At 34.1% G+C, this 20,045-nt stretch overlaps 1 protein-coding gene across 1 annotated transcript in view; it reads left to right on the top strand.

The window, feature by feature from the left end:
* LOC122515550 (microtubule-actin cross-linking factor 1) overlaps positions 1-20,045 on the top strand; it is a gene marked incomplete in the record, with an annotated part of 139,047 nt that overhangs the window by 106,639 nt on the left and 12,363 nt on the right. Inside the window, 18 exon segments of the mRNA XM_043632953.1 lie at positions 1,334-1,480; positions 1,593-1,816; positions 1,900-2,694; positions 2,778-3,631; positions 3,850-4,139; positions 4,234-5,755; positions 5,837-6,006; positions 6,095-6,916; positions 7,003-9,824; positions 10,154-10,165; positions 10,829-12,953; positions 13,040-13,287; positions 13,838-13,894; positions 15,076-15,153; positions 15,639-15,810; positions 15,919-16,036; positions 16,340-16,569; positions 17,141-17,258. Coding sequence (XP_043488888.1) covers positions 1,334-1,480; positions 1,593-1,816; positions 1,900-2,694; positions 2,778-3,631; positions 3,850-4,139; positions 4,234-5,755; positions 5,837-6,006; positions 6,095-6,916; positions 7,003-9,824; positions 10,154-10,165; positions 10,829-12,953; positions 13,040-13,287; positions 13,838-13,894; positions 15,076-15,153; positions 15,639-15,810; positions 15,919-16,036; positions 16,340-16,569; positions 17,141-17,258 — 10,804 coding nt within the window.

Here is a 20,045-nt window from a genome sequence, read left to right as displayed (position 1 = left end):
TTCATAACAACTTACACTCGTATCATAATTATGTTTCGAAAACATTTTCCAATCATTTTATAATGCTTCATTAATTATAATTATCTCTATCACATTCTTTGATTTATTTATTTATAAAAGCTTCCAACTAAAATTTATTAAAGTATCGTTGCATTAAAAAAAAAGAAAAGTTAACTGAACGCATTAACGTTTAATTTTTCACAATGAATATTATTATTATAATTTATATTTTCCATTTGAAATCTTATTCGACAATCTTTGAGTTTGAAAAGATTTTCTTTTTTGTGTCTCTCTCTCTCGTTATATTATTATTAACTCAATTAATAATAATAATAATCGTCTCTCTCTCGTATAAGTTCTATTTAATATTTTAATCGTTTAATATTTTTAATAATCTTTATATAATTATGTGTTGTTATTTATTAATTATAATCGTATACTTTAAATGTTATTTTTCCTTTTTTTTCCAGGTGTGTAATATTGTGTTTCATTTGTTTTCTATCTTGAAGTTTCTTTTTCTATAATACATATATTATATAGCACAACATTTAATGGGGAAAACAAAAAAATATGAACAAACCATATCCGCATAATAATTAATACAACATATTGTTATGACATATGTTTATTACATTATTTGCAAATTTAATTTATTACCAAGAATGACCACCACACAACATATCGTGCCATTTTTTATATATATATATTTATTTATTTATATATATAATTTTTTACACTCTATCTTCTCATAATCATCGTTATGCGTTTTAATTTATTTGCTGATCACATCACGAGAAAGAAAAAAAAAATACAAACGAACAAACAATGCAATGCAAAATACTTTGTTTTATTTTTTTTTTTAATATTCGAGGCCAAGCTTCATTATTTCTCGCATAAATTTATTTTCAATTATTATGCTTTTTATAAAAGCCGCATATATTATTTAAAAATCCAATACGTATTAAAAATAAATAAATAATATGCGGCTTCTTCTTCGCAGATAAATTAAAGCTACCATACAAAACTGTTATCTATTATCTACGTTATTATCAGTGTATGTGTGTTTGTGCTTGCATGTGTGAGATATTGTCATAAGCTTCTATTCTATTCTTTACATTTAGCAACTGTCATTGGTAAGATGGCAGTAATTATTTCTGTAACGCAAAAAAAAAACCAAATGTATTCCCCCCTTCCTACTATTCCCTCCTTCTCTTCTCTTCTCTTCTTTTCTTTTCTTTTTAAATAATTTTTTTCCAGTTTATACAAAAATGAGGATTTATAGAACAATTATTTATTTGTATTAATTATTGTCAATTTTGTCTCTTTTTTGTAGCAAGCGGTAGAAGAGAAATACAAATTGTGCGACGAAACGTTGTCGAAATTGTTGCAATGGATATCAGAGGTTGAAGATAAACTTGCTAATCAGGATACAGTTAGAGAAGATATCGATGAATTAAGAAATCAGATAAACGTCATGAAAGTAAGTGAAGGGGAAACAAAATCTTTATAGCTCAATGGGACTTTTTTGATCTTCGTGATTTCATTTTCTATTTTGTTAATAAATTCTGATCAAACGCACCATTTATTTGTAGGAAATCAAAGAGGATTTAGAATCTCATGGTCGTCAAGTTTCATCATGTTTGGATCAAGTTCGTCAAGTTGTTTTAACAGGTAGCGACGTATTGTCAAGCGATGAAGTTTCAACATTGGAAAAAAGTGGTAGATCACTTAAAACCAGATTCGACAAGACTACTGATCGTGCTGACAAATTGGTCAGACGTTTGGTCGGTGCCAGAGATGAATTATGCAAATTCAAGTTGGTATTTTAATCTGATCTGTTCATAATTTTTGTATTCAACAAGAAAAGAAGACATATACAACGTTGATTTATTTTTGTAGGAACGAATTGTCAACATTTACGGTATGGTTGGACAAAGCACGTAGAACTTTGGAAAATAAAGAAAGATCATTGTCGGATTTGAATAAATTAAGTAGCAGCGCTGACACCACTCGTGATTTTATCAGCGACGTTATAGCACATCAAGCTGATCTTAGATTCATAACAATGGCTGCACAAAAATTCGTCGACGAGAGTAAAGAATATTTACAGATATTGAACGACTTTAGAACGAGTTTGCCACAAAGATTACCTCATAAGGAACCAACGGCTAGTCAGGATTCACCGGTTAGACATGAAGTATCAGTTGTTACGACACAGTACAAGGATTTGTTGTCACGTGCCAATCAGTTGTCGGATAGATTGTCTGGTGTTGGTGGAAAGCAACGTGATTATAACGAATCATTGGAAAAAGCTAACGCTTGGTTGAGAGAAGTTGAACCTAAGGTTCATAGAATAATATCAGAAGCTATTGCAGCTGAACCTAAACAGGTTGAAGATCAATTGAACAAAGCTAAAGCATTGAACAACGAGTTCCTTGCTAATGAACGTTTGATAGATGTAGCTAAGAATAGCGTAGATGCTTTATTAAGATCACTCGATGGACAATTGACACCGCATGAAGTTGATGCACTTCAGGATCCGGTTAGGGTTGTCGAAGATAAGTACAAACAACTTAGCGAAGCTTTGCAAGCTAAATGTCAGGAATTGGATACTGCATTGGTACAGTGTCAAGGTGTTCAGGATGCTTTGGATGGTTTAGTTGTTTGGTTGAACAATGCGGAAAGTCAATTCAAGTAAGTTTATCATCATTTCTATCGCGCAATTGTATGTCTCCTATATTAATTATCATATAAATGTTAATTTGTTTTGCTTGAAGGAATCTTCAACGTCCAGCAAGTTTGCAAAAAGAACATTTGGAAGAACAGCAAAGAGAACAACGTTTGTTACAAGCAGATTTAGATAGTCATCGTTTAAGCGTAGATGCCATTGCTGCTAGTGCGCAAGATCTTTTATTGAATTCAAATAACGTACGAGTTGCCAAACGCATCGAGGGTAAACTCAAGGATGTACAAAGTAGATTTGAAAAACTTATGGACAAATCTTTACGACGCGGTGAATTCCTCGACGATGTTGTTCAAGCACTCAACGAATTTCTCGTTGAAACATCCAAATTCGAAAGTTGGTATTCTCATATGGTCGAGTCACTCGAATCCAGAGAATTAAACAAACTCGATGTATCCGAGTACGAAAATAAAATGGCCGAATTGATAGACAAACGGGAAGAACAGAAAGGATATTTCGAGGATCTAATTAGAAACGGAAAGAATCTAGTATCCAAAAAAGATATTACTGAAGCAACAGCGATCAGAGACAAAATCAAAGTACTCGAATCACAATGGAAAGAATTGAACAATCTTCTCGACGAAAAACAAAGATTAAGTAAATCAAGGGCCGAACAATTGTCAGCTTACGAAAAGTTGCGCGATCAAGTAATCGATTGGTTGACGCGTACGGAAAATAAATTGCAGAGATTGGAACCGGTGGCCGTTGATTTGGACAAATTGAAAAAACAAGTTGAGGAATTGAAACCGATACAAAAAGAATATCGCGATTATGGTGGTACCGTTGATAAAATAAATGATCTTGGTATAGCTTATGATAGTTTATTGAAGGAACGTGGTGAAAGTCCAACTCGTCGTCGTGGTAGTACAAGCCCAACCAAAAGACCAGGTAATTATAAATTTGTAAAATAATCATCGTACCACACATGCACACATACATACGCGCGCGCATACATAAACAACACGTCATCTCATTCCGTGGAAGTTAATCAGATGATCATCTTTTTTTTTCAAACATACAACCCTTTATTTTGATCTTTCTTTAACGCGTTTACCTCGTCATCGTCATACTTATCATTTCTGTTTTTTATTTATTTTTTTTTGTAGTACGACGTATGTCACAAGACGGTCGTTCACCATCTCCCACAAAAGGCTACGCCCTACAAAGTCCGGTATCTCCAGGTGGCAGCAGCGGATTTAGCAGCCGACGATCTAGCCAAGATGGTTTCCATTTGGAAGATTTGTCCCCCGTTCAACAACAATTGTCAGAAATCAATAACAGATACGGTTTGTTAGGTGTAAGATTGTCCGATCGTCAAACAGATTTGGATAACGTTAAAGAAGAATTAAGAAAACATTTGGATAATCTGAAAACACTTTCACTATTCTTGGACAAGGTACAAATTTTATATTTTTTTTCCGATATATCGTTTATTCCAGTATTTGATGTGTTGTATGTTTAAGTGTATTTACGACCATATGATTTTTCAGATTCAACGCCAACTACCGAAAGAAAGTATTCCAACGGTGAAAGATGAGGCAGATAAAACAGTGAAACAGATCAAAGTAATCGTCGAAGAAATGTACGAGAAACAATCGTTGTTGGACAGTACAAGAACCCAAGTACGGGATTTGGTTAGACGTAAGAAGGGTACCGATGGTAGCGATAGGTTGAACGACGAAATGGAAGACGTGGCTAGTCGTTGGAAATCAATTTCCGACAGATGCAAGGATAGGATTAAATTTTTGGAAGATATCAAAGATTTTTACGACACATTCGACGGTCTTAACTCGTGGCTCGGTGCAAAGGAAAGAATGTTGGGTGCACTCGGTCCCATATCTTCAGATCCAAGAATGGTTTCTAGTCAAGTTCAACAAGTTCAAGTATTGAGGGAAGAATTTAGAACTCAACAACCGCAATTGGATCATTTGATTCAAGTTGGTGAAAATGTTCTCGCAAGAATATCACCCGATTCACCGGACAATCAAAAGATCGGCCAGAAGTTGCACAATATTTTACAAAGATGGGCTGATCAATTGAGTCGTTTGGACGAACGTGGACAAAGTTTGGGAGATGCTGTTGGTACCAGTCGGGAATTCGATGCAAGTCTTAATCGTCTTCGCGATGCACTGCAAATGATTTCCGACAATCTAGATGATTTACCTCTCGACAAGGATCCGGAAGAACAATTGCGAAAGATTGAAAATTTGGAGAGACAATTGGAAGGACAGAGGCCATTGTTGGCCGACGCTGAAGCAGCTGGTGGACAATTGTGCGAAGTATTAAGCGATCCAGCATCGAAATCCGAGATACATGGTAAATTGACAGCTGTTGGTAAATTGTACGTCAATTTACAGAAGAAATTGGATCATAAGAAAGCTGAAATCGAAGGTAATCTCAGAGATGGTAGACAATTCGAAGCTTCTTGCAGTAAAACGTTGGGTTGGCTTGCCGATGAGCTCGGTAATATGTCGGAAAAATTATTGGTTTCGGCTGATCGTGAAATATTGCAACAACAACTCGATCATCACGAACCAGTTTATCGTAATGTAATGGCTAAAGAATACGAAGTTATAATGTTACTTAACAAAGGACGCGACATAATCAATCGTTCGCAAAAATCTGAAAATCGTTCGTTACAACGAGATCTCGATAAAATGCAATCCCAATGGGATCGTTTGAAAAAAGATACCCTCGACAGACACGTCAAGTTACAAACTTGTGCCGAACATTGTAAAAAGTATTACAGAGCACAGGACCAATTTTTACCATGGTTGAGACAAGCCGAAGATAAGTTGGAAAGCTTGAAACCGGCATCTTTCAAACGCAAAGATATCGAAAAACAATTGAAGGAATTGTCGTCGTTCAGAAACGAAGTTTGGAAGCGTTCGGGTGAATTCGAAAATAACAAAACACTCGGGGAATCTTTCCTCGGTGCTTGCGACATCGATAAAGAAATAGTCAAAAACGAATTGAACGCCATGAAAACAAGATGGGACAAATTGAACAACGGTAAAGTATAGTTTCATTAAATTCAATTACGTCAATTATTCTACCAGCGAGATATAATTGATTACATTTTAATATCCTTAGATCTTTTGGAAAGAACTCAATCCTTGGAGGACACCGCGCGTCATTTGACAGACTTTGTTGAAAATCTTCGTGATTTGAAACACGATTTGCAACGTTGCGAAGACAAATTGGCATCTCACGACGCCCTTGGTGGTGCAGCTAAAGATCCAAAACTTCTCGATAGAATTAAGGTAAATCCAAACAAATATAATAATAGCAAATATTACAACAACAACAATAAAATAATTTTTATTTGATACATTTCATTTATCCTCGCAGAATTTACGAGAAGAAACAGCTAGCTTGAAGAAGCCATTGCAGGGGGTACGAAAACAGGCGAATGATTTGGTAAAGAAAGCTGACGAACAAGGAGTAGATGCAACACATTTGCAGGATGAAGTTGACAACGTAACCGATCGAATCGACGATTTGCAAGCAAAATTAGATGACAGGTGTAACGAATTACAAAGCGCAGCAACTGCCATGGCACAATTCAATGATCACGTTAAGATAATCAGTCAACATATAGGATCTATAGAAAAGGAATTGGATTCGATGAAAGCTCATGGTCGTGAAATTAAAATTGTTCGTGGTCAATTGGAAGATATCAGTAAAATCGTTCACAGAGTTAATAAACTTTTCGACGAAGCTAACGATCTCGAAAGTCTTGGGGAACGTTTGGTCGACAGTGGATTTGCCGCTGATACCGTAGCAACCAGACAACAAATAGAAACTCTTAAACGACAAATTGGAAAGCTCGATGAACGCGCACGTAACAGGGAAGAGGAATTAACGAGCACGTTAAATACCTTGCAAGAATTTTACCAAGCGCTCGGTAACGTCATGGACGAAATTGCCGAAGCCAACGATCAGGTTAGAAAATTCAAGCCAGTCGGTTCGGAAGTTGATTCGATCAAAGCGCAGCAAGAAGATTTCGTGGCACTTAAGATGAACAAGATAGAACCTATTTCTAGCAAAGTTGAATTTTGTAATGCTCTTGGACGAGGACTCGTTCAAACTGCCGGCCGTGACGTTAGCACCACAAATATTGAGAAGGATCTGGACAAAATGAACGATAAATGGAATGATCTACAAGATAGGGTATGCATTTTGTTTGTTTTTTTTTAAGTTAACATGCAGTTTGGTTACATAGTTAAATAATATTCTAATAATTTTCTCATTTTTAGTTGAACGAACGTGACAGAAGATTAGATGTTGGTTTACTCCAATCAGGTAAATTCCAAGAAGCTTTGAACGGTTTGGAAAAATGGTTAACCGATACAGAAGAGATGGTTTCCAATCAAAAACCACCCTCCTCTGATTACAAAGTAGTCAAGGCACAATTACAAGAACAGAAATTCTTGAAGAAGATGTTGATGGATCGTCAAAATTCGATGTCATCTTTATACAACATGGAACAAAAAGTAACAGCCGGTGCTGACACGAAGGAAAGAAAAGTTATCGAGAAACAGATGAAGAATTTAATGGGACGATTTGATAATTTAACCGAAGGTGCCGCGGAAAGGATGGACGCTTTGGAACAAGCTATGACCGTTGCTAAACAATTCCAAGATAAATTGATACCGCTTGCCACGTGGTTGGACAAAACGGAAAAGAAAGTTAGAGAGATGGAATTGGTACCAACCGACGAAGAAAAAATTCAACAACGTATTTCCGAGCATGCTGGACTTCACAGCGACATACTTTCGAAGAAACCGGACTTCAGCGAATTAACTGACATAGCCAGCCAATTGATGGCACTTGTCGGTGAAGATGAAGCAGCTGCATTGGCGGATAAACTGCAAGACGTTGCCGACAGATACGCGGCACTCGTCGAACGTTCGGAAGCACTCGGTGAACTTTTGCAACGTTCGAGACAAGGCCTGAGACATTTGGTTCTAACCTATCAAGATTTGCAAGCCTGGATGGAAGGAATGGAAGTTAGGCTTTCAAAATACAGAGTATTGGCTGTACACACTGAAAAACTTTTACAACAAATGGAAGATTTAGCAGATTTAACCGAAGAAGTATCTACCAGACAAACAGAAGTTGACAGTACAACGGATTCCGGTTTGGAATTGATGAAACACATTTCCAGCGACGAGGCGCTCAGATTGAAAGACAAATTGGATTCGTTGCAACGTCGTTTCAATGATTTGGTTACACGTGGATCAGATCTCCTTAAACATGCTCAGGAAGCGTTACCATTGGTACAACAATTCCATGACAATCATAATCGTCTGATGGATTGGATGCAAGGAGCGGAATCAGCTTTGCAATCTGCCGAGACTCGCGAGGACGAAATCATAAGATTAGAAATGGAAATATCGGAATACAGGCCAGTACTCGATAAAATCAATGCGGTAGGACCACAATTGTGTCAAATATCACCAGGAGAAGGTGCTGCTACTATTGAAGGTCTGGTAACTCGAGACAACAGAAGATTCGATGCGATTGCTGAACAAATTCAAAGGAAAGCCGAAAGAATTCAATTGAGTAAGCAACGATCTTTGGAAGTGATCGGGGACATCGATGATCTCCTAGATTGGTTCAGAGAAGTTGATAATCAATTGCGCGAAGCCGAACCACCTAGTAGCGAGCCTGAGATAATAAGAGTACAATTGAAGGAACACAAGGCCTTGAACGATGACATATCCAGTCAAAAAGGTCGCGTTCGCGATGTCATTTCGACAGCTAAAAAAGTAATCCGTGAAAATGCGCATCACGAGGACACGTCAACGATACGTGACAAAATGGAAGAATTACGCGAAACGATGGAACTTGTATCGGGTCTTTCCTCTGACAGATTGGGTGCTTTGGAACAAGCGTTACCATTGGCTGAACATCTTCGCGACACTCACGCAGGTCTTGTCAGTTGGTTGGAAGAAGCTGAACATCAAGTTGCCATGTTACCGATGCCTGCTTTGAGACCTGATTTGATAGCAGCCCAACAAGACAAAAATGAAATTCTCATACAGAGTATCAACGAGCACAAACCATTGGTTGAGAAATTGAATAAGACTGGCGAAGCTTTAACTAAATTATGCAACGAGGAGGAAGGTTCGAAAGTTCAGGATATCGTGGACAACGATAATGCACGTTATGCGGCATTGAGAGCGGAACTTAGGGGTCGGCAACAAACTTTGGAACAAGCTTTGCAAGAATCATCGCAATTTTCCGACAAATTGGAAGGTATGTTACGTGCTTTGACGTCGACCGCTGATCAAGTGCACGGTGCTGAACCGGTTAGTGCACACCCACCACGATTACGGGATCAAATGGAAGAGAATGCTGCATTGGCCGAGGATCTTGCTCAAAGATCGGAAGCTTATGCTGCTGTTAGGAAAGCTGCTGACGATGTTATCAGTAAAGCAGGTAACAGGGCAGATCCTGCGGTCAAAGACATCAAACGTAAACTCGACAGGTTGAATCAATTATGGACGGACGTGCAAAGATCGACTACGGAACGTGGCCACACCTTGGACGACACATTGTCGATCGCAGAAAAGTTCTGGTCGGAATTGAACGGTGTCATGTCAACATTGAGAGAATTGCAAGATGCATTAGCGGGACAAGCACCACCGGCGGCTCAACCAGCTGCCATACAACAGCAACAAGTCGCGTTGCAAGAAATACGACAGGAAATTGATCAAACGAAACCCGACGTTGAACAAGTCAGAGCATCCGGTCACGAATTGATGGGATTGTGCGGTGAACCGGACAAACCGGAAGTACGAAAACACATCGAAGATTTGGATCAAGCCTGGGACAACGTTACCGCCCTTTACGCTAGACGCGAGGAAAACCTGATCGACGCCATGGAAAAAGCCATGGAGTTCCACGAAACACTACAGAACCTTTTAGAATTCTTACAGGAAGCCGAGGATAGATTCGCCGACATGGGACCGCTCGGTAGCGACATCGACGAAGTTAAAACTCAGATCAAACAATTGGCTAATTTCAAAGCTGAGGTTGATCCCCACATGGTGAAGGTCGAAGCATTGAACAGGTAAGACTCTTTGATCTTTCCTAAAGTTGGATTTACTCGAACTTTTTTTTACTATTTTTTTCTTATTTTTTACTCTATTCTATGTTTTTTTTTCTTTTTGTTTCTTTGGAACAATGTCGGATAACAATTATTGCATTTACAAAGAGTTCAGTGCATCCGCATTGTCCCCTTTGTGAGATTTCTTGGTTTTCCTTTGTTTATTTTTTTCTTCTCTCTTTTTTTTGTTCATTATTTTTGGAAGATTATTGAGAGAGAAAACCTCTGAGTCAAACAAACTTTAATTCTAATCCCAACATTTTTGTTTTTTCCGTGCCGGTTCCCGAACATAGGAGTCTGACAAGGCAAGTCAACCTCTCTCTCTCTCTCTCTCTCTCTTTCTTTCTCTCTTTCTCTTTCTTATATTCTATGTTATTACTGTAGTTAGAGCATGGCTTAACACATACTTTTAAAAAAGTAACTTCATTATTGATCGAAATAACAGATCTTTTATTTTTTTTTTCTTACTTTAACCCATTGATTGATTATTGTATGAAACAAAGTTAACGCGTTTTTAATTTTGAGTTACCCAAAAGTGTATTGACTTTTTGTAATTTCATTTGATTGGAACCGTTCTCCTCCTCCTCGTTTAGTTCGCATGCAACAGGTGTGAAGTTAAAATCAAATTAAACAAATCAATATCCATACATGAACAACGTGAGCAAACAATTAAACAATAAAACCAACAACCCCTGTAAACTGGATAGTATTACTGATTTCTAATGTTACGTTTGTATCCATTAATCTTACCAGTAGTTATTTTTTTGTATGTTGTTTTCTTGTTAGCAGGATATTCTCATTTACAAGTTCCCCCCAACCCCCAAACCCCTCTACTCTGATCCCAGTAGGTGTAGCCTTGAAAATTTGTCTGGCTAGAATCCACAGTACTCTAAATATCATATTAAAATTCTAATATAGTTAACTGTACAAAAACACCTCTAACTTTGATCAAATTTCATTGAATTTAGGCAAGCTGCTGAGTTGACTGAAAGAACGTCGTCTGAACAAGCGGCAGCTATCAAGGAACCACTCGGTGCTGTTAACAAACGTTGGGACGGATTGCTGAGAGGTGTCGTCGAGAGACAACGACTTTTGGAAAATGCGTTGTTACGATTGGGACAATTCCAACACGCGTTGGACGAGTTGTTAGTTTGGATCGATAAAACCGATAGAACGTTGGATAATTTGAAAGCGGTAGCTGGTGATCCTCAAGTTATCGAAGTTGAATTAGCTAAATTGAAGGTTTTGGTGAACGATATTCAAGCCCATCAAACGAGCGTTGACACATTGAACGATGCCGGAAGACAATTGATCGAAGATGGCAAAGGTACGGCTGAGGCATCGACTACCGCTGAAAAATTGGGCACGTTGAATCGTCGCTGGAGAGATTTGTTGCAACGTGCAGCAGATCGGCAAAGAGAATTGGAGGACGCCTTGAGAGAAGCCCAATCGTTCACTGCTGAGATACAAGATTTGTTATCGTGGTTGGGTGACGTTGACAATATGATCGTAGCTTCGAAACCTGTTGGCGGTTTACCGGAAACAGCGTCGGAACAATTGGAACGTTTTATGGAGATTTACAACGAATTGGAACAGAATAGGCCAAAAGTGGAAACCGTTTTACAACAGGGACAGGAATACATGAAACGTGCCGATGCTAGCAGCGCTGGTGGTCTCAATCATAATCTGAGAACTTTGAAACAAAGGTGGGATAACGTAACTGCTCGTGCCAGTGATAAAAAAATCAAATTGGAGATAGCTTTGAAGGAAGCTACCGAATTCCATGACGCTTTGCAAGCGTTCGTAGATTGGCTGACGAATGCGGAAAAGATTTTGACGAATCTCAAACCTGTATCGAGAGTTATGGAAACGATATTGGCTCAAATAGAAGAACACAAACAATTTCAAAAAGATGTTGGGGTTCACAGAGAAACTATGTTGAATTTGGATAAGAAGGGGACCCATTTGAAATATTTTTCACAAAAACAGGACGTCATACTTATTAAGAATTTATTAATAAGCGTTCAACACAGGTGGGAACGTGTTGTTTCGAAATCAGCTGAGAGAACTCGTGCGTTGGATCACGGTTACAAAGAAGCAAGAGAGTTTCACGACGCATGGTCGAATTTGCTTAATTGGTTGGACGAAACTGAGAAAACTTTGGATGAGGTTGCTGCCGATGGTCTTGGTGGAAACGATCCGGAAAAAATCAAATCGCGTTTGAACAAACATCGGGAAATTCAAAAAGCATTGAGCGCCAAACAAGGCACCTACGATACTACCATGAAAAATGGTAAAACGTTGAAAGACAAAGCACCGAAAGCTGACGAGTCCGCGTTGAAAGAATTGTTGAACGAATTGAAGAACAAATGGACAACCGTGTGTTCTAAGTGCGTCGACAGGCAGAGAAAATTAGAGGAAGCTTTGTTGTTCTCGGGACAATTCAAAGATGCCATTCAAGCTCTTCTCGATTGGTTAGGCAAAATGGAAAAGAATTTATCCAACACCGGACCGTTGCACGGTGACTTGGACACCGTTACGAATCTCGTTGAACAACACAAAACTTTCGAAAAGGATTTGGAATCGCGCAAATATCAAATGGAATCCGTCATCAAAACTGGTTACGAATTGGAATCCAAAGCTTCGGTTGAAGACGCTTCATTGATTAAATCGCAATTGTACGAACTCAGCACGTTGTGGGACACCGTGACTGATCTGTCGTTAAAGAAATCTGAAAGATTGGAGGAAGCGATAAGAGAAGCCGAACGTTTACACAAAGCTGTACACGTTTTGCTCGAATGGTTGAGCGACGCCGAAATGAAACTCAGATTCGCTGGACAATTACCGGAAGACGAACAAGAAAGTAGAAACCAATTGATGGAACATGAAAAGTTCCTTCGGGAATTGAAATCTAAGGAAGTAGAAAAGGACAATACTTTGGAATTGGCACACGTTATTTTGGGAAAAGCTCATCCCGATGGTGCTGCTGTTATCAAACATTGGATTACAATTATCCAATCCAGGTGGGAGGAAGTTTCTATTTGGGCTCAACAAAGAAATCAGAGGCTCGAAAATCACATGCGTGGTCTACAAGTAAATCAATCGAACATTTTTTAATTTATTCATTTATTCATTAACGAGAATATTATTATTTATATTCGTTTATATATGTTTTGTAGGATCTGGACAATCTTTTAGAAGAATTGTTGGCCTGGTTGGAAGGATTGGCAAACACATTGAACACTCTCGAAAGTGAACCACTCCCTGACGATCGTTCTACTCTCGAAATGCTCATCGCTGATCACAGAGAATTTATGGAAAATGCTAGCAGAAGGCAGAACGAAGTTGATCGCGTTTGCAAAGCTAGACAAATCAAAGCTGCGAAGGAAGGACGAAAAGTACCAAAAGCTAAATCACCCGCACCTGTGTGAGTATAATTTAAAGTGTAATCATTTTTCAATCGTGTACATTCAAAACGACGTCCGTGTTTTATTTTAATATCATTTCAAATCGATCTCCTCACGTTATTTAAAAGAAAAAACAAAAGAATCATTTATCGTGCTTATCAATCGGTTAGCATAATACTAGGATCGTTATTTTATTGATCAATCATTTTCAATTAACTGAAATTAAATCATTAATTTAAATTAGATTACATATTGTTTTTTTTTCTTCTTTTTTTTTATAGAGATAGTATCAAATTAATCTTGCTTTATATGTATTTTAACAATAATCAAAAAAAATTGCAGCTTGAATTACGTTCGATTAGATGGAAGACAATTTTTGTTACGAACGTTTTTTTAATTTATGTTTTTTGGCACAGAAATATATATATATCGCACGTGTTGTTTTTTGTATTTTTATTTTATTTTTTATATTTTATGTACGAATCTTTTTTTTAATGTTTATGTTCTTTTGCTTGTATATCATTTGTAACTTGTGTACGTTTTTGCATGTTATTTTAATATTTCGGACAGCAGTAAAGAACAATACCAAGATGTGGAACAGGAACAGCCTCCTTCCAGAAAGCAAAGGTATACTTTTCAAATTCAAAAGAGAATTACGTAATTTCTATTTATTTCGTCGATAAAATCGCATGGAATATACCACCTGGCGCCATCTCAAGCATATTCCTAGAAACTACTCGTACTTTTTGTCGGTATAGTAGAAAATTACTCGATGTCGGTATGATAGAAAAATATCTAATGTCGATAAGTCGGTAACTGATGTTCGACAAGTTTCTAGGAACATTCTTCAGATGGCGTTGCAAGTCAAAGGCTAAAAAAATTAATTTAAAAAATAATTTCTATAACAAATATCGATAATAATTACATCTTTCATAGAAATAGTGATTCAGCTTTTTATAAATTATCGTATAATTTGTTTTATTTATTCATTTATTAATTAGCATTATTGTTCTGAATGTAAAGCTTGGAATTAATTAGTCGTAAAAAAAATATATATATATATTTATATTTAATTTTACAACTATATTATCTTTCGCATGTGGTTTTTAAATTAAATGGTCGCTGTATATTTTTGGCTAATGTAAATTAACATAAAACACGTAGGAACATTAACAAACACTTTAGTCTCACAAAATTAAATGTATTTCTGAAATATTAAAAAAAGGTACACACAAAATCTGAACTCGGGTGAGAAAGGTGAAGACGAAAGAAGAATCTCGAATCAATTCCTTACTAACCACTTATGCATCTTTGTTTAAGTAATGTTATTAACAAATTTACTAACATAATACGTAGTCAATATTTTCACTAATCTTTCACTATTTGTGTTCAATTAATTTTACAACAAAAAAGGAAAACAAGTAAAACAAAAATCAAATTGGTCAACTAATACATACATTTTTCAAACTCATCCATTGACGTAATTTTACACATAAAATTAAATACATACATACATGTATATTCGCATAATCGCACCGTATTCTTACCCATACAATTTGTATATAGCTCACCACATATTTAAAAGATACACACACCATTTTCTTTTTCTTTTTTTTTTCTTATTCATACCATACACTTGTAATTACCAAAAAAGAAAAATAGTAAAAATCGTATAGTAATCATTAAAAAAAAAAAGATAAAACACTGCATTGAGACGCAGAATAAATTGAAAAGGAAAATCAGAAGCCTCCTACGTGTAAGGTCAAGTAGAGAGTGTTTTGAGTGACGTGAGGCATGTTCTTGTTTAGCCGAGCCAGCCCGGGTCGTGAGAGGACGCCAGATCTTTCATTGCCACACATTGGTCCACGTTTCCCACCGAAAGGAAGGTGCGTGCGTTTCGGACACATTTTGTTTCCTTGTTCCTTTTTTCTTTTTTTTTTTATTTCTTTTGAGGAAAAAAACACAGTATCGTTTATCAATGATGAACCCCCCACCCCCTATAGAAATCCTACTATTTGATTTAACACTTTTACCCCCCGTTCTTAATTTGTTCTATTTTTTTTCTAATATTTAATCTTCTCTTTTATTTTGTTTATTTATATTTAATTTTGTTCCGTTTCTTTTTTTTTTCTTACACGTTTATTTTCAATGTTCTTCATTCGTTACGTCAGGGGTGGTGTATCCGTTAAACTGTGCCGTTTGAAAAAAAAAAAAATGGAAATTTGTATTACCCGATAGAAATCAAATGAAAACAATTTATCACGATACTATTTATGATATATATATTTAAACATTTTGTTGTTAAACATTTTTTGGTTAATTTTATCTTTTTTTTCTTCCCTTTTTTTTTTCCTTTTATTCTCGTAAGCAGCAAAGGGGCAGAACCAGAGTTCCGTAGTCCAAGGGTGAAACTTTTATGGGACAGGTGGCGTCACGTTTGGATGTTGGCGTGGGAACGTCAACGTCGTTTACAAGACAAATACAATTACATTCAAGAATTAGATCGCGTTGCTAATTTCAGTTGGGAAGATTGGCGCAAGAGGGTAAATAACTAATTATTTTATAATAATAATAATAATAAAAAAAAAAAAAGAAAATTCATATAGATCATACTAATGCATACAAAATAATATTTTATTACCTTTTTACAGTTCCTCAAGTTTATGAATCATAAAAAATCAAGACTGACAGATCTGTTCAGAAAAATGGATAAAAATAATGACGGTCTTATACCCCGTGAAGATTTCATTCAAGGAATAATGAACACCAGTTAGTATAATACCATTTACTTTTCTAAACTTTCCTCCCCCCCTATCCCCCTTCCGTGTGCTTCGCAACAACAGGTGAGACTCGTGGTAAAAAATTGGGGCACCCAAAAACAATAGGCACGAGCCTGACTGAATCGTTTCTTGATATTTTTTCTAACTTTAATTACTTAAAATTATTATTATTATTATTATTATGTTCATTATTAATATTTGATTTAATGAGAAATTATTTATATTGAATTTACGAATTTAATTGAATTTAATTGAATTTAATTGAACTGAATTTGTTTTATTTTTTCCATAGAATTTGAAACGTCCCGATTGGAGATGGGTGCAGTCGCTGATTTGTTCGATCGTCATGGTGAAGGTTTGATTGATTGGAAAGAATTCATAGCTGCGTTGAGACCTGATTGGGAAGAACGTCGTACTTACAATGACACCGATAAAATACACGACGAGGTTAAACGATTGGTCATGTTGTGCACCTGTCGACAAAAGTTCAGAGTTTTCCAAGTTGGGGAAGGAAAATACAGGGTGAGTTTTATTGAAAAATAATTTTACAGGATTTTTACGTACTCAACATAACATTTATTGATTATTTATTTATTATTATTATTATATTTTAATTATTATTAATTATATAGTTATTATTTATTATTAATATTATATAATATATATATTAAAATTCATTGATTATTTATTTATTATTAATATTATAAATTATTATATTATATTAAAATTCATTGATTATTTATTTATTATTATTATTATTATATAATTATTTAATTATTATTAATTATATAATTATTATTTATTTATTATATGAGCATAAAATTTATGAAAAATATTGAAAAGTTGATTGAAAGTCGAACAAAAATGTTAATATTTATTTTATTATGGTATATGAATTTAACAATAATTTACAACAATAACATATATATAATAATAATAATAATAAAATAATAAATTATTATTAAATCATTTCTCGAATTTATATGATATATAATATATTATATAATTAATTATAATTGCGAATTATAAATGTGTATATTTAAATTAATTAATATTTTTTATATTGTATATTATTTGTTGTTTGTTTGTACAGTTCGGTGACAGTCAAAAGCTACGTCTAGTCAGGATTTTAAGATCCACGGTGATGGTTAGAGTTGGTGGTGGTTGGGTAGCCCTAGACGAATTCTTATTGAAAAATGATCCATGTCGCGGTAAGTACTCACATTTATTTATTATTCATTTATTTGCAATGAAATAATATTAGACAACAAATTTTCGGGTTAAGGTTTAAGTTACGTTAAAACACACTACAGAATACAATTTATTAAAATATTGAAATACGAAAATTATTTATTAAAAAGATACGATTTTACCTTAACCCGAAAATATATAAAAAAAAAAAATAAATAACATTTAAGACGATCCAAAAGTTAGGTAACGAAAAATAAAAAGAAAATCGTATGAAAAATCCGTAAGAGAGAAAAATTCTAAATTATTATTATATATATAAATTAACGAGAGAAAAATTCATTTGATATGAATTAATATTTAACAAAAAATTTATTATTGAATATTACTAAAAAAAAATTAATAATAATAATAACATTGCGTGTATATATTAATTTTTATATCATAATTATTAAAGTACGATATTTTATATGCCTGATTTTTACAAATAACACGCGTGATGATTTTAAAAAAACAAAAATAGAAAATAGAAAATTAATTAATTAATTAATTAATTAGCATTAGAGGTTTAGATAAATTAACACTAAAAAAAAAAAAAAGAAAAGAAAAGAAATCCGTCCAATATATTCTCACAAACGTTTCTTCTATTCCTTCCTCTCTTCTAATCATCCTTCCGAGGCAGCTAACGTGTCTTTTAATTTTGTATGTTTATTATTTAATTATTTGTTCTTTGTGCGAGATATGTGATCATTAATAATTAATTAATTTCATTAATTATATCTCGTTATTAAATGTTAATTAATATAATCATTTGCGCATATGTTTTTTTCCTTATTTTTAATAATTATTCGTTTACAATTAATAACGCCAATTAAAATTCTAATTCATTTTTTTAATTGTCTGATTGTTTTTTTTCGCTTTATTATTATTATTTAGAATTAATTTTTTTATTCAAAATAAAATCATCATCTTGCATAACAAAATTGCACTTTGCGAATCAATTTTTTTTTTTTTACTAAAATTACCAATGAAAATTGTGCAAGTACATTTTTTTATTAACAAATTATAATCCGTCAGTAACAATATTTAAAAAAAAAAGAATCAGACCAATCAGTTTTTCTCGCAACGAGCCCACCAATTTACCAAAACAACAAAACCCCCCCGAACCTTTGAACAATGTTAAATAATCATAATTGCGTTTGTGTGTGTATGATCTCAACTCCTGAGGTACGAAAACGTTGTGATTAATCGCATAATTAATTAATAAACAAAATCTGTTTTTTTTTTTTAATAATAATAATAATAATAATAATACAATGTGTGTGCAAAATGGGGGACGAGTGAAAGTACGTGTGTGTCCGCTGACATTTTTTTTTCCTTTGCTTAGCTGGTTGCTAAATTAATCTAACAAATATATTTATAATAAAAAAGAAACAAAAAAAAAAGAGAATTATTATCTCATAATTTATTATAAATATATTATATTATTTTAAAAAGGGTATCATATGGTTTGAGGGTGTTTTTTTATTTTTCTTGGGGGCTTTCAATTGTTGTTTCAAATGTTGCAATTAATATAGCGATCATTATTATTTCAGAAAAAAAATTATTATCTTATCGATTTAAATGAAATTTTATTTCAATTATATAATCTTCTAAATAATATATCAATTTATCTCGAATTATATATCCGTATTATCGAAAAATATAATTTCATGAGTGCTAATATGTTGTACGCGTTAATGTTCCCATAAAAAAAAAGAAAAAAAAAGGTTTTTTAATATAAATTAAATTAATTTTCTGAAATAATAATACGATCTTTTAAAGATTGTAGATAAAAGGTATATAAGTAGATAAATTAAATAATAATTCCAAATACTAATATAAAATAACTTAATCCTAATCCCATCCATATTCTTTCCTTGTTCCATTTTTCTCTCTTTCTCTCTCTCTTTAAAAACACATTTCCAAATATTCCAAATCGTTGCAATATTTTGTGTATCTCTCTTTCTCTCTCTCTCTTTTTTTTCTCTCTCTCTCTCTCTCTCTCTCTCTCTCCTTTTCTTTATTTATGGTATATTTATATATACATCATTTTGATTCCCAAATTATTTTTTAATCTAAATACCATTCCCCATAATGGTTTCGTATTTTTCTTTTTTTTGATCGAATCGTAATTTTATATGTGTTGCATGGTATTTTTTAATCTCTCGTAAACGATATTGATTGATTGATTGATTGATTGATTGATTGATTGATTGATTGAAAAACAAACCAATTAAACAAAAAAAATAACAAAATTATGCATAATTATCGTTAATGCGTTAAGTTTTTCTAATGCCAATACCGGATCCTAACAAACCGGAACAACATGAGGGCTGGTGTCCGCGCGGTGAGGACTTTTTTACATGCACAAACAAACATATTCATGGTCTATGTATTTTAATTAGGTGTTAATTAACTATAGCAATTCCCTTTGTATTATATTTATTTTTTTTACAACAAATTTTACTTTCTAATATTCAGTTTACTTACAAATCCGTGCAATTTTTTTGTCAAACAATAAAAACTTAGCCATTGCATTGGCAAACTTGATTTTTTATTTAGGTTTTTTTTTTTTTTTTTTGTTAAATAATGTAAAAATGAATTATTCGATGTATATTAAAAAAAAAAACAAACACCAAGAAGATTATACCATGAAATTGATTTTCCCCCGTGTAGTGTGCATGAGACGTGTGCATTTTTTCTATCCTATGTTTGTTATATTGTAAATATGTACATAAAATATTTAATATCGAGCCCGCCTAATTTTG

The sequence above is a fragment of the Polistes fuscatus genome, unplaced genomic scaffold (assembly GCF_010416935.1).
Source record: "Polistes fuscatus isolate 324 unplaced genomic scaffold, CU_Pfus_HIC Scaffold18, whole genome shotgun sequence".
NCBI classification, from domain to species: Eukaryota; Metazoa; Arthropoda; class Insecta; order Hymenoptera; family Vespidae; genus Polistes; species Polistes fuscatus.
Note: the sequence above shows the minus strand (reverse complement) of the source record. Positions and strands in the feature narration are given on the sequence as shown.